This window comes from Hermetia illucens, chromosome 4 (genome assembly GCF_905115235.1).
Source record: "Hermetia illucens chromosome 4, iHerIll2.2.curated.20191125, whole genome shotgun sequence".
Lineage (NCBI taxonomy): Eukaryota > Metazoa > Arthropoda > Insecta > Diptera > Stratiomyidae > Hermetia > Hermetia illucens.
Genome location: NC_051852.1, coordinates 135,611,426 through 135,626,378, shown reverse-complemented (window position 1 = coordinate 135,626,378; position 14,953 = coordinate 135,611,426). Strand labels below are relative to the sequence as shown.

The following is a 14,953-nucleotide window of genomic DNA, read 5'->3' as shown; positions in this document are numbered from 1 at the left end:
TCCATTGTAATTTTCAGAACTTGTTCAAAATATATGCTGATCGGTTGTTATAATAAATATGGCTTATGGCAGCCTGAAGAATTTGAATGCATAGATTGACTTTCACATGTTCACTGACCATATTTAACAACTGTACTTCTGAGTGCACATACTAGGGTTTTATGGGGTGGCGAATTCTAGAGCAAACGACCATCAATTCATCGCGTTCGAAGTGGTTGATGGTATCTCTCAGTGTACAAAGACCCGGCGCCTCTCCTCTGTCGTGTATGAATATAGGAAGAAGTTCTTGAAACATGTAGAGCCACGTTGGACGACAATTCGACGATTTTTGACGTCGTAGCTGATATTGACGTAAATTAAATTAATCCATGAACCTGAAAGCGACGGCCCACGGAGCTATAATATAATGTCTAACGTTGGGGAGGAGGCATGGACCACAATACCAGAGTACAGATCAACTAAAAGAAGATTCCGCAGTGCAACAAATTAAAACGAAGTTCGTTGCTGGCAATATCTAGTTAACGAGGTGAATGAAAATCTATGGGGACTCCGTTATAAATTGGTCACCAGGAAAACCGGTTTTTTGCGGAAACCGGTCGAACATATAAACGGCATTATATTGGATTTATTCCTAACACAATTTGTATTAGTTGATGGCAACAGCGTAAAAGGTGCGGAGAGATGTCCACTTTTCATTATCAGAAAATTGGAAGAGGCAGTTCCCTCCACGAAGAAATAGAAGATGCCAGGATTCAATGGTATCCTAGTGAAGGTTTCTAAACTGGTGTCCCTGCATCAGCCAGACTTACTGCAGGCCTCAGTATAGAAAACGGGGAGCCTGAGCTACCATCTACATACCGACCACTTTGTATGCTTGACGTAACCGTAATAAGTTCCAAAAGGCCATCAGGAGTAAACTCGTGGAGACAATAAGTGCTGCCGGGAAATATCCCTAAGACGGTTAGTGCTTAGACCAGGGAGTTCCGCGGTGGATGCTATAATGGAAGTCGCGGAAACGATTAATCCAGCTTAGGCACATAGCCGGCATTGGGAAAGTCATTTCGCGAGCCGATCTATCTCTTGCAGATATTAGCATACTGTTATGCCGTGTAAGTGGATGAATGACCACAGATGGTTTTAAACGTGTGCTAGAGAAAAGTGGAAGTAGTCATCCTGACCAAAGAGAGAATCCCGTTTGGCTAGTTGAGTATAGAACAAAAATGAACAGTTAAGTATCTTACAACTACAACTTACAACTTCAACTAGTATATGAGCTGGAGCATGGAGATTTGGTCCTTAATAGGCTAGTCCTAAACGTAGGGAGTCCTACATTTAGCAGGACACGACTTAGAATGAGCAGAAAGTAGTTGGTTCTATTCTGCGACGCAGAGGTGTGGGATGGGAGAATGTTTGACGCTCGTGGCAGGCGAGTGTATTTTAGACGCCATGCGCAAGTACAGGTACGGGAAGCTTTGGGGGTCTCTGGCTGGGACGAAAGCAGTTAATAACGGTTAGATGATTCAAGGCTGAATCCCTTTTCTCTGTTTTGTATTTGTTAAAAAGTCACATAGGAAGTGATGACTTACAACGCTGCTCTATTTCTTTGCATATGTTCCAAGAGTTTTGGCTTATTATCGCTGGCTCTTTAAGTAACTTTTCGGCTTTACTATAAGCCATTTCAAAAGCCTTGTCTTAATATCTAAGTGGGCAGTAGCCACCGGTAGCTGAACAGATTACCATAATAACGTTTCGTTTCGATGTAAATTTTCTAACCACTTGCTTAAAATTTATCACCAATCAATTGTATTTTCGAAGTGAAAGTTTCAATAGCTTCGGATTCAACTTTCGCATAGTACTTCGTACCCCCACTCCAGCGACAGTTGGCGCAGAGTGTTACGATTTATGTTATCAGAGTCCTGAAGGAAATCTAGGAGGGGTTGATGTATACAATTGTTATATTCATTCATTTTCACTCGTTTCTCTCAATAACATCACTAAAATCTTGAACTATCTACGTTTGGGCTGGCTTCAAAAGTTACACTGGAGTCCTTCCACGCCAAGAGTGCGGTTTGGTTAGATGATAAGATAGGTAATTTAACTATGTTGATAGATTGTGCTATTGGATGCTTTTCATCCGCGCAGTCCACTAAAATTCACGGTTGGCAATTTGGACTCGAAATTGGACTGCTCCTCCTCTTCCCTGCTTTCGATGAAAAAGTTGTAAGCCTCATTTTACAGAAAAAATATATTCATCGTGAAGTCATTTGTTTTCATTTGCATATTTCTAATGTCCCCACATATCTTCAATGGTTTTTCGGATGTTTTTTCGATGGTCTTCTCAGTTTGACAAGTGCTGTCAAGCACTTTTTCTAAACTACATTTCTAACTATGAATTATTCCGAGACGTGGTTGGACTTAATAGAAGAGCTGGAAGATCCAGTAACATTTTCGAGAATTTCGGCTGGGTCTCCATACTCCATAACCACGATCACCCTTAATTTACTTTAGAGCAATAACTAGGAAAAATATTCCCACTCCCATATTGGACAATGGATTATTTACGAGTTTTGAGTTTGAGTTTTGAGTTTGAGATAACAGTAATATGATTTTTAAAATTTTCAACTTGCTTTGCGATTACAATCCAAGGATTAGAGTTTCCCCCAAAAAAGATCCTAATTGTGGTAAAAACTTTTTTCAAAGACTCCACCCATGTGTCTTAGGCTTTTCCGGCGATCACCTGTTTTCTATCTTGTCTTCGAGTAGGTGTCTAGGAATTTTTGTGTCTTCCAAACGCTTTGCATTGCTTGCCCACTACTGTGAGTTGTCCGACCTGGTGGTTCTTTTCTAATTCGTTTTATAAAAGGTACAACTTCCGATTGTATCTAGTTAACCATAAGCGATTGTTCCGTACTGTGTTTAAAATTCACACAAGAACTCGCCGTTTCAAGGCATTCACCGACTACTTTCTGGCCCGGTTCATTACCTAGGCCCCGCTAACTTAACGAAAGATTGGTCGTCTTGTAGATGCAGAATGTCCTACTTCATTGATGTCCTTTGCAATTGTCACACATATCAATGTGACACTTTGTTAGATTGAGAGCCATAGTCTGATTTATATCTTGGGCTTAGTGTTATCCTTGATTATCTTTATTCAAAATTCGGTGCTTCTTCGATTTATCAGGACTTTCTTGGCGGTTACTTTTGACCTTGTTGGGTTGTTTTATCATTTGCCTAGGTCATTATCTGACGTGGCTTCCACTTCAATATTTTGTACCAGCCTACTGACATTTTTGGGATAACGCTAGGTCAATGCAGGAGAATGCTTGGGCGAACCAATTGCCTTGTTGAAGATATCCCAAATATTTCGGGGGAATTGTTTAAGTAGACCATAATGATCAGAACACCTTCGCCGTATTTTTCACTCAAGTTGTGATCGGTGCAATCAGTTTTGTTATAAATCAAAAAGCTGATTCAAAAAAAGTAGATACAAATTGCGCCTGGATACAAGGGTGAATTCATTTCGTTTCTATTTTATTAATTTTATTCTTATTTATTTATTAATTATGATTATAACGATTCTTCCGCAGAATTATAATACGCAAATTTTCCCTACTACTTTCACCTTGTAATCAAAAACAAGTATTGGATAAGTACAAGATTTCTCCAGAAATTATTAAACCATAATTTCTTTGACCAGGTAGATGGGTAGAGCTAAGCGACTGCCCCGTGGAGCCCAGTTAGCGCTTTGGTTTGCCCTTTTGACACTAGAGTCCGCTAAAATTATGAATGTTATGAGAAGGGCAAGGATAGTAGAACCTAGTCGATCCAGAACTTCGGGGTCAGCTCGCAGCATTTATCCTGCATTTAAACGTTACTATGATCCCTGACGACTTACTTACATGTGCCCCGCTTGGTTCCAGTTTCCGTAGCCAATGTTGTTATAGAAGTTCCAGACCTTCTTTGTTCCCCCGCGTCCCTGCACTGGGCTAGTAGTATGGGGAATATCGCCACATAGTTCAAGGTTTTAATGGTGGCTTTGCTGCCGACTACGATCACTATATTTTGCTTGAAGCTGGGTGACTTTGTAGCCAGTATCATCACTTGGAATACGCTGCCATATCCAGTAAGAACATGTGATTCGAATTCACTGTGAATATTCGATAATATTTCCTCTCGGACCCCGCAGGCCAGGAAATAATATTGGGTCGTAACCCCTCAACACATACTTGGCCTTCCACTCTGTCCTGATTAGAAAGCTGACGGCAATATTCTCCTTGAAACTCAGTTTGCACGTTGGGAATGCCTAAAGCTGCTGTGGTATTTTGTAAAGAATGTAACTTTTGCGATGGGGTTTCGCTGCTCAGAAATATGAAGGCCTTGCTGTAGGAGGTGTAGATGTACTTTGGGGGTTGCGGTTCTCTGGATCATATTAAGCTTGATCCTATCGCATTTTCTGATTAGTGCTGGCGGTAAAATACGCATTGACCAAACCAACAAAACTTTGAGGTAGACATCTGTGAACTTTTGTAGGAACACTTTGGGCGCATCTCAATTTTTGCTATGCACCCCGCCAGTCGGTATCGCTAAGTAATAAGCCTGACCTTGTAGGTGGGAAGCAATTAAATGATTTTGTTTTTATAGAATGAAGTGAGGGTATAAAGCGAAATAATATAATCGACAATGGCCGCTGATCTCTCGAGGGTGAAGCCATCTAACAAGGATGCTATCGTTGATGAAATAAGGATACTCCTTGCCGAACAAAGAATATTTGTGTTAGTTATACTTATTTTGTGGGCTGTCAGGAGAATGTCATTGCAATTGGTGCCAAAGTTACTGATAATTCAGGAGGAAAAATTCCTTTTGGGGACAACGCAGGACCTGGCGGTTGCGAATAGTCGTCTCAACTTTCTCTACACCGTATTGGCTGGTGATATGTCTTTTTTTGGGCACGAACTAGAAAGAAAGCTTTAGCCATCACAGCATTCTCGAAACATTGCTGATCATCTTGTTTTACTTCAGTAGCGTGGATAACCATTAGTATGGCCATACATCACCACTGGCATCAACTACTCCCTGCAAGGCGTTCTTTCTGCCTTCGTGGAGCAGCAATTCAAAGACTTTGTGGCTCGCCAACCACCTTAATCTCCTGACCCCGTTTCCTGTGACTTGTGTTTAAGCTTGAGGCGGACTGTTTACGTGCGTGCAAAACAAGGATTTCCAGCATTACTCCCATTAGCGACTGAATTGTTGGGGGAGGAGTGTGTAACAGTTCAAAGGAGTTTTGGGGTCGGTTAATACCAAGAAATTGTGTCACGTTTTTTGAACCGACCTCATAAATTTGTTTCCTTTTCGTTTCCAGAAGGCAGTATGAGGTTGAAATATCCTGCCCAGCATTGCAAATGAAGTTCTAAACTAATAATACGCCGAGAAATTCTCAGGCAAATTTGAGTTTCTAAGAGAATTGTAAATACTATCGGAGATATTATTCCCTTTTTTCATCTGTTGTAGTTTTGTCATCTACATAGAAGGTATAACGAAGTGATATGAAGTGATAATATCATGGATGTGCAATGGTCCTTAATTGATTTGCCCGTGATCTGAGAAAAGAGCCAGGAAACACTGAAGACAAATTCCGAAACAGGAAAGGAACTTATACGTGGTTACATCTAAATGGTCTCAGAACTAGACGGTAGACTTCGAACGGATCAAAGAAATGGAGTCCTGCGAATGAAACTGCATCATCTAAACGATGGGCTTTACTTGACTTTCATTGCTTTTCAGCATTTCAGAACTTAGTTCTACTAAAGTCTGAAGCGGGCTGAAATATATGACGTCTCTATTAGAATGACTACCGTCGTTAATGTACTATAGATCTTTGATCACCTGGCTATGAACATTCTTCCCAGTATTTACAGCTTAGTCCTTGATGAGCTATCTAATAAATTATTTCTCATATTGCAATAATAGGTATAGTTTTTGTTGTTACCTATCAACCCCAAGGACATGTTCATCACATTATATGATGACGAACTGGTGTTTCAAGATACCTTCACATGAACACTTTCATTGGGTTTGGAAAATGTGGTCATAACCTATTTCCAAAAAACAAGGAGTTGATTTCTTAGAGCGTGCACAGATGTTTAGGTCATATTAAATGATTTTGATGATGTTTTGTCTTAAAGTAAAGAAAAAGGATTTCGTAGGATATCGAAAAATATACTTTATTATATTTCATACTATTTAATACTCTTTTTATCGCATCTTCAACAAAACTTTCAAATAAAGTAAATGCGTCACGGAGCCAAATCGTCGGAAAACGCTCTTCAGTTTTTATTACCAGATAGATTGCAGAGGCTCAACTTACTTGGCAACATAAAATATCTTAGATAACAGAACGATTGCGTAAATAACATTACGAATTCTACCCGCAAGTAGTAACTTGCAGCTTACAATCTCAACAACTTAGTCCTTTATTTTTTCAACATCCATACTTCGACCACTAACCATCAATCCCACTCTTGGGCTTTTACGATGTCCTTTTTCCTCTAAAGTCAGAAAAGTCCTAAAGGACAAATAGCATCTTTGTTTGGAAAAATCTCGGGATTGTCTTATTCACGTACGTGCATATAAAGTAATCATATAAATAAACCAAAGAGCGAAGGATATCCTGTAAGACTGGTACTACATTTTACATACGTAGAACGGAAACTGTTTGTTGCTGTTTGTTGGGCTACGTAAAGCGAATCGAGGCCAAGAGTATTATTCTGTGTCGGAAGTAAAGTACGCTAAGCAGTCGTCTCCCTACTCATAGATTCATCTTTTCGTCCGCGAAATACTAACGCTTACACTCATATAGCAAGATAATTCCCAACAGTTTCCCAAGGATAAGCATAAGGAAGATGAGAGATAGTCATTCTGTCGGGGATATGATGCGATGTTCAAGATCTTTATGGCATTGTCGTAAGTCAGAACGATTTAAACAGGACTTTTCTGAGTTTTCGTTTTCGGATTATATGCAAAATGAGCTGTGTAAGATACTCGTGCAGGATCTTAAGGAAGTTCTTACTAGAAATTTATTTTCAGAGTATTATAACGGAAAGTTCAACCACTAATTAAACATGAATTTAAGTACATTCTTCTGGCGAGTCAACTTTAATTGGTCAAGGCCCGCAGGACGACCTTAATTTATCCGAGAAATTTATTTCAAAAGGAGTCCAATTTTACAACGTGGTACTATTTGGTTAGTTCAATTTCCAGACTTAGGAATAGGATTACGATTTCCTCTAACATTTTCACCCACAGTCAATACAACGGAGTATTTCGCTAACCACTCTTGAATCCTTTGCACAAATTGACAACACTGCTTTATCCATTCAAGACACAAATAACTGTGAAGAGGAGCAACGAACAAAGGACAAATAACTTGCTTAACAGTATCCGAGTCATAGTTGCAATTTTCATGGGGAAAGATGTTGAGTGAGGTACTTACGGCAGGCGCAATCAATTTCGAGAACATCATCTTTGTCGTTTGCTTCCTTTTTGCTGTCTCCAATCTACTAAGGAATTGTGTCAGGATAAGATGAGATACGATTTATAACGGTATTTCCGATGAATATCCTTTAAAGAGATTCACAATTTTAGTTTCACTGAATAAAATTCCTTTGCAATATTCACTGTATCTTTTGAAGCACCAAGAATCTTTCTTCGTTATATTTGATAGTTGCCGTAGTACTAATTTTACACTCCGTTATCTACGCACTTTAATTATTGCACAAAGATTTCGTACACAGTAATTCGAGTTCCAAGGATAATTAAAACACCAAACACGCGATGTTGCTCTCCAAATGTACTTTACCTGCAAAACAACTCGTTACTAATCCAAGCTGGGGTCAAATAAAGGATTTCAGTTATCTACAGTCTTTTTATAACGGTCGGATCGTCTTGTGAATCTTCTGGGATGGGATTAAAGATTCTACAAACATTGTGTGTACGATGGATGGATCGTAGGAGAGGGTACCGCCGCTACCATAGTTAGTTGATAGAAAGGTATTACCCAGGGAATACTGTGGTAGTCTCAAAGTCATCCATCTATTCATGCAATCCATTCTCAAATCTCAACGGATTCAGATGCACTACAACACAGTACACAATAAAATCGCACACACAACCCAAAATTCGCGCGGGGCAATGTAAATTGAAGGTGTGCTGCACTGTACTTAGGCCTGCTGATATGCAATGTAAAAATGGTAGATATAGTTTGAGGTGCAGAGTATCTACTTACTATTGAAAAAATACTCTTATAATCATCATAAAATAGTTGGAGCATGCTGAGACGGTGGGGCATGTAACAATCTTCCTCCATCCAGCCGCCACTGATGAGTTTAATGAATACTATCACACTCGATTTACACTAGGCGATGAAATGGAGGTTGAGGTTCGATGCGATGTTCGATGGAGCAGTTTTCATATGCTTGGCGGAGCATAAGTTTAGACTTTATGTAAGAATTAATCCAGCTGGGTTCATTAAATTATTTGAATAAATGTTATCTTCTTCTTCGATCGAAATTTGGTCATTTTTTATACTTTAGCTACAGAACCTGGAAACAGCTTTAATTCTGACAAATATGTGGAGGTGGCACTGCAATCGTCCATATCAATTAAAAAGAAGTTCCTTGCGATGCTTTTGGTGCATGGACCTTTCTTCTCTATGAGTAAAGGGTAGTATGGGTCCCAGGGCGAAACGTGGATTGGTACCCACGAAGGAGCATAAAACCTGGGAAACGCCTGCTGGACCAACACCAACAGTTCTACTACCAAACCCTATCTCCACCTCCACGTGATGGCCGCTGGGAGCGCTTATCTAACGAAAAGCTGCATACGGAGAAGGATGAAGGCGAGTCTCCCGCGCCTAAAGACGGGACAAATTATACTAACTGGTCTTCCAGGTTGGGGGTTGGGTAGGGCTGACAACGCTACATGGAATACCGAAGTTACGAAGCCACGAAAGGAGCCTCGGACTGGATGGATTTTACAATAACAAAAACGGCAACGACAAAGGAATAACGATTTGCGCATTTTCTCATGGAACGTGCGCTCCCTGTGCAGAGATGAAGCTGCTGAGCAGCTAGCCGATACCCTGTTCCAATATAGGACTGATGTAACAGCGTTACAGGAGATGCGTTGGACAGAGATTGGTTTTCTGGATAAGAGTCATTACACTATATATTATAGTGGCCATTCAGCAAACCATGTGCTCGGAGTAAGTTTCTTAGTCAGCCAAAAAATGAAACCTACTGTTATCGGCTTTGAAAACATAAGCGAACGGCTATACACTCTGCGCTTACGAGGCAAATTTAGAAATATAAGCCTCATTAACGTTCACGCCCCTACAGAGGAGATTGCAGAGTCAGAGAAGGATACATTCTACGAGGCAGTAGAACGAACCCTCGAAGCCTGTCCTAGATATGATATGAAAATCATACTTGTCGATTTTAACAGCCAAGTAGGGACGGAGCCCGTATTCAGACGATACATCAAAATACAAATGATAATGGACTGCGGATTATTCAGTTAGGTGTATCGCACGAAATGGTTGTTGGAAGTACCTGGTTTGCGCGGAAAGTGGTCCACAAACATACGTGGGCCTCTCCAAACGGGACCACTTTCAACCAAATTGACCACGTGTTGATCGAACGCCGCCTCTCAGCGTTGATGAATGTCAGAATATATAGGGGGGCCAATATAGATTGGGCTCACTATCTCGATGGTATGGTGCTCCGAGCTCGAATAACAACACCACCAAGAATCTTCTCTGACAATCAGATGAGATTTAACACTGAAGCCATCCACAAAACAGCCCTCCGCAACACCTATAAGAGGGAAATGGATGCCGCAAAAACCGCAGTCAACAGAGATCCTGGAGATGAAGCAACAAAAAATGATCTTGACAATCACTTGAAGAACCTTATTATAAATATGGCCACTAACAGCTGCAAAGCGGGTCGGAACGGCTGATTTGACGATGAACTGTTCCGTTCGAAACGTTTCAAGCTCTTACTGTACAAGACAATGATCTTTACAGTCCTCAAGTATTCCTCGGAAATTTGGGTACTTATCAAGAAAAATTGCAAACTCTTGGCCGTGTTCAAGGAAGAATCCTGAGGATGGACGATTCTGTAGCCTACATAAAGACGAAGCCTGTGAGCGATACCATGATCGTTGTGGATAAAATCCGGCTGAATAGGTTACGGTGGGCAGGTCACTTAATCCGTATGGATGAGAATGATCATGCCCGGAAAGTGTACAAGGACAGTATCTATGGTAGAAAACGAAAAAAAAAGAAGACGGGGTAGACCCTGCCTGAGGTGCAGCGCTAAATCCTACCTGATCTCTCTTGGTGAAAGGCCCCACGACAGGTCGACCAAGAAAATGCATAGAATGTCGTTACAAACATGATGATCGGATGGAGTCATAAGCCTCGCAGAAATGCTAGGGCGTCCACCTCAGTCGTCGTGGCAGGACGGGCCTCGGTCCTGTCGAGAAATGGGCAAGGGTTCTTGACGCATGGACGGCGTTAGGACGTAAGCAAGTTAGTCCGCACACAACGAACAAAACAAATACGTGTCTGCACGCTAAATGTTGGTACCCTAACTGGAAAGACGGAGGAACTCGCAAGAGCCCTTCGGAAAAGGCGCATTGACATCTGCGCTCTCCAAGAAACCCGATGGTCTGGTGTCAAAAGCTGCGACATTGAACGCGAACGTGGTAAAAATGGCTACAAACTTCTCTATTTTGGTAACCCACACACTCAATATGGTGTTGGCATTGCCATCTCAGAGGGTTTCCGTGATGTCATTAAAGAAGTCGAACGATTTGATGATCGGCTGATGAAGCTCACCATTATATCAGCTGATCGCACTATTCACTTCTTCACCGCGTATGCACCACAGACAGGTCGACCTGATGCCGAGAAAGATGCCTTCTGGCAACTTCTCGATGAAAAGACTTGTCACGTGCCTGCTGACGATTACATAATCATTGCCGGCGACCTTAATGGTCATGTGGGTGAAAAGGCAGTCGGTAACAGGTGCTATGGGGAAAGGGGTTCGGAGTGCGCAATGAAGGTGGCGAGCGTATAATCGATTTTGCGGACACCCATGACCTTGTACTTATGAATACATGGTTCACCAAACGATTGTCTCATCTTCCCACATTTTATAGTGGGAACAATAAAACGTAAATCGACTATATTCTCATAAGACGCCAACACTTTACCACTGTCACTGATTGCAAAGTCGTTCCCTATGAGACCATCGCACCTCAACATCGGCCGTTGATTGCCGTCCTGCGAATTAAACCACCGATAAAACAGCGTGAGGAAGGCACTGGCCCGCCGCGCATTAAATGGTGGCGATTTGGTGAGAAGGAAGAAGAAACGGTCTCACTCATACAATTGCCAACCATTACGACTGTGGAAGAATCATGGAACCAAATGAAAGACACGATCCACAAAGCGGCCTCTGCAACCCTCGGGGTCACCAAGCCGGGTAAGCGGTACATCAACCGAGATACTTGGCTTTGGAATGATGATGTTGAAATGAAAGTCCGTGAAAAGAAACGCCTCTACCACAAATTTCTGGACGACAAAACACCTGCTAATTGGCAAATTTATAAGAATGCCAACCGAGAAGCAAAGAAAGCGGTCGCTGTCACCCGAGCAAACCATTTCAAAAATCTTTACGATAAACTGGATACTCGGGATGGCGAGAGAGATCTTTATCGACTTGCTAAAAGCCGTGATGAACGCACACAGGATATCGAACATTTCTGTTGTGTTAATGATAAGAACGGTACTTTGCTTACCAACCGTCGAGCCGCAACGGATAGATGGCGAGAATACTTCGAGCAGATTTCAACTGAAGAATTTGCTCATCCTCCACTTCCACAATCATTGCCGACTTTTGTAGCAGTTCCACCAGTCAGCGCAACCGAAGTCGAGGAGGCAATAAAACAAATGGAGTCAGGGAAAGCAACAGGACCTGACGACATCGCATCTGAGTTCTGGAAAGCGAAGAGCTGGGACCCAACACTGTGGCTCAGTGAATTCTTTAACCAGGTTATTCAGGAAGGAAGAACACCATCTGACTGGCAAGAAAGTACCACTGTTCCAATATGGAAAAAGAAAGGTAGCCCAGCAGAATGTTCAAATTACCGTCCGATTCGGTTACTTTTCCATACCATGAAGATTTTTGAACGCATTCTTGACAACCGTATTCTCGAAATCGTTGAAATAACCGTGAATCAAGACGGATTTGTCAAGAACTGCGGAACTACTGACGCAATACACGCTGCGCGGTTACTCATGGAGAAACACCGTGGGAAGCATCGCCCTCTTTACATTGCCTTTCTGGATCTAGAGAAAGCGTTTGACCGTGTATCACACGAACTCATCTGGTATGCTTTACGACAACACTTCGTGTCAGAAGAAGTCGTGCGCTGGGTTCAATTGCTCTACCACGATCCGAAAAGTAAAGTTCGAAGTATGGCGAGTGTATCAAAACCGCTTCGTGTCTCTGTTGGTGTTCATCAAGGAAGTGCCCTCTCACCACTCCTCTTTGTCCTTGTTATGGACACCGTCACACGGGATATCCAACGCCCAGCGCCCTACACACTGCTTTATGCAGATGATGTTTTCCTAGCATCTGACAGTAAAAATGATCTCGAGCAACTTGTCCAAAAATGGAATGATCGCCTCATGCAACACGGTCTCAGATTGAATTTAAACAAAACTGAATTTTTAACGACCGATCCCCATGAAACAGGCACAATCACTGTCAGCGGCAGTGATCTGCCCAGAACTGAGCGATTTAAATACCTCGGGTCAACGCTTTCAGCCAATGGAGAACTGCATTATGAAATTGCTTCACGCATTAACGCAACCTGGATGAAGTGGCGTTCCACAACTGGTGTCCTTTGTGATCGACGTATCAACGAACGTCTCAAATCTAAAATTTACTGCATTGTCGTCCGTCCAGTCGCTCTCTATGGTTCTGAGTGTTGGTCGACCATAAAAGACAATGAACGGCGTCTTGCGGTAATGGAGACGAAGATGCTACGTTGGACTAGTGGCGTCACACGTTTAGATCACATCCGAAATGAGGATATCCGCGATCGTTATGGGGTTGCACCGATCGTGGAAAAGTTGCGAGAGAGGCGTCTTCGATGGTATGGTCACGCAGTTCGTGCAAACGAGAATTCACTTGCCAAGATTGGTCTGAACATCGAAGTCGATGGTAAACGACCAAAAGGCAGACCTAAGCAACGGTGGCTTGATACGCTGGATGGCGATTTGAAAGCCTCGAAATTGCACCCAGATCAGGCATTCGATAGAGCCAAATGGCGAAGCCGATCACGACGAGCCGACCCCGCTTGTGAACGGGACAAAGGCTGAAGAAAAAGAAGAAGAATTGGTGGATCTCGGCGGGTTGTCTGGAGTTCCTTATTAAGGCAGGCTTAGACCGGATACCGGTTGTTGCGCTGTTGATGATTATCGATGCAGTTTACAGATGCTGGTAACAGGGAATCTAGTGTGGAGAATGCTAGCACTTGGTCGGATCTATCCGGAGCAATCTGTGAATAGTAGAGAGGAGCAGGAAAGCGCAGTTACGTACGCCACGCAGCGAAAAAAAAAAAATTAAGCTCGATTGAGCTAACTTCACCCCGAGATGTAATATGTTATGGTGTTCCTTGGGGTGATTTCGGAGAAATTTAAGTGGCTAAAAATCCCATACACTCGCGCGTCAAATGAGACTATGAGGCTGCGGCGTTGAATGAAGATATTGTATTTATATCAAGAAAAAGCTGGTGTTTTCAAACTGCTCGCATACATATAAGTAAAAGATTCTGAGTTAAAAGGAATTGAAATTTTACCTTCGAACCAAGACCCTTGAAAGTGGTTTTTCAATCGAAAACCTAAACCTGACAACTTAATTGAAAAATATTAAGCCAGTTGATCAGTGTAGCATCGGAGGCTCGAGGATTTTGTATAAAATATGGCAAGAAGCCATTTTCGTTGGCGCGCTCCAGGGATATACTAATGGAAGCGATGTTTCCAAATTCAATGGGAGTCTCTACAGATTAAATGAGATGCTGGAATAAGTGATTTGGGATTCACTCTTCGAAACAAAATTTTAAGGGTGCTTAGCTGCCTATTTATTTAGGTATACAAGGAGGAAAGGAAAGTTATTGTAGATTCTGCAATTTAATAACTGGCTGATGATAGTGACCAATCTGAAATCCCTAGAGGATTTCTAACACAGTTGAGAAAAGAATTGAAGATTACCTGACAGTGCAGACCATTTCCATGGGATTGAAATTCACGGAAAGCATTATTTCATAAGGATTAGCCGAAGATTAAGACAAGATTCATTTTATAGTAATGCGAGTGTTCAACAATTTTGAAGTTTTAGAGTCCGAAAATTGTAAGGAATAGAAGACACACTTGATAGTCAGGTCTTTAATGTTCCTGATGTTTTGCTTGGCTTATATTGTGGGTTTCCTTTCCCAATTTATTTAAAGCCCTATGACAAAAGACGAGGTTCTTCAGATAAGAAGCTAATTCTGGTGTCATAATTATCTACGCAGGTAAAGTCATCTTATAGCTGAATCAGAGATTGTGGTCATATTGGTAACGAAGGGTAAGATCATAGTAGGCAATGAGAGAGCCGAAGAAGTAAGTTGGCTGAAAAAGTTAATTCAGACAATTATCGATTTCAAGAAGATTCCAACCTTTCATGTCGAATTCATGGGAATGTCATGGGAAAATTATATCGCCAGTAATTTAGATAAAAAATGAAAAGGGATCCAAATCCGACTTTATAAGTAAGATATGTAGATGAGGTTCTTGACCTCGTCAAGAAGCTTAACGCCTAATGTCTGCTCGAAGACCGCAATA

General features: G+C 41.7%; 1 protein-coding gene across 3 annotated transcripts in view; it reads right to left on the bottom strand.

Moving 5' to 3' along the window:
- LOC119656103 (cuticle protein 19.8) overlaps positions 1-8,170 on the bottom strand; it is a 71,363-nt gene extending 63,193 nt beyond the window's left edge. The window contains exons 1-3 of one of the 3 annotated variants that reach the window (XM_038062417.1): positions 7,916-8,170; positions 7,675-7,855; positions 7,490-7,617 (exon numbers count right to left, since the gene is read on the bottom strand). In XM_038062417.1, coding sequence (XP_037918345.1) covers positions 7,490-7,519 — 30 coding nt within the window. In that variant the 5' untranslated portion in view covers positions 7,520-7,617; positions 7,675-7,855; positions 7,916-8,170. Of the gene's footprint in view, positions 1-7,489; positions 7,618-7,674 lie in introns of all 3 variants that reach the window. The other 2 variants (XM_038062416.1, XM_038062415.1) reach the window with 2 other exon arrangements.
- Positions 8,171-14,953: the final 6,783 nt, after the last annotated feature.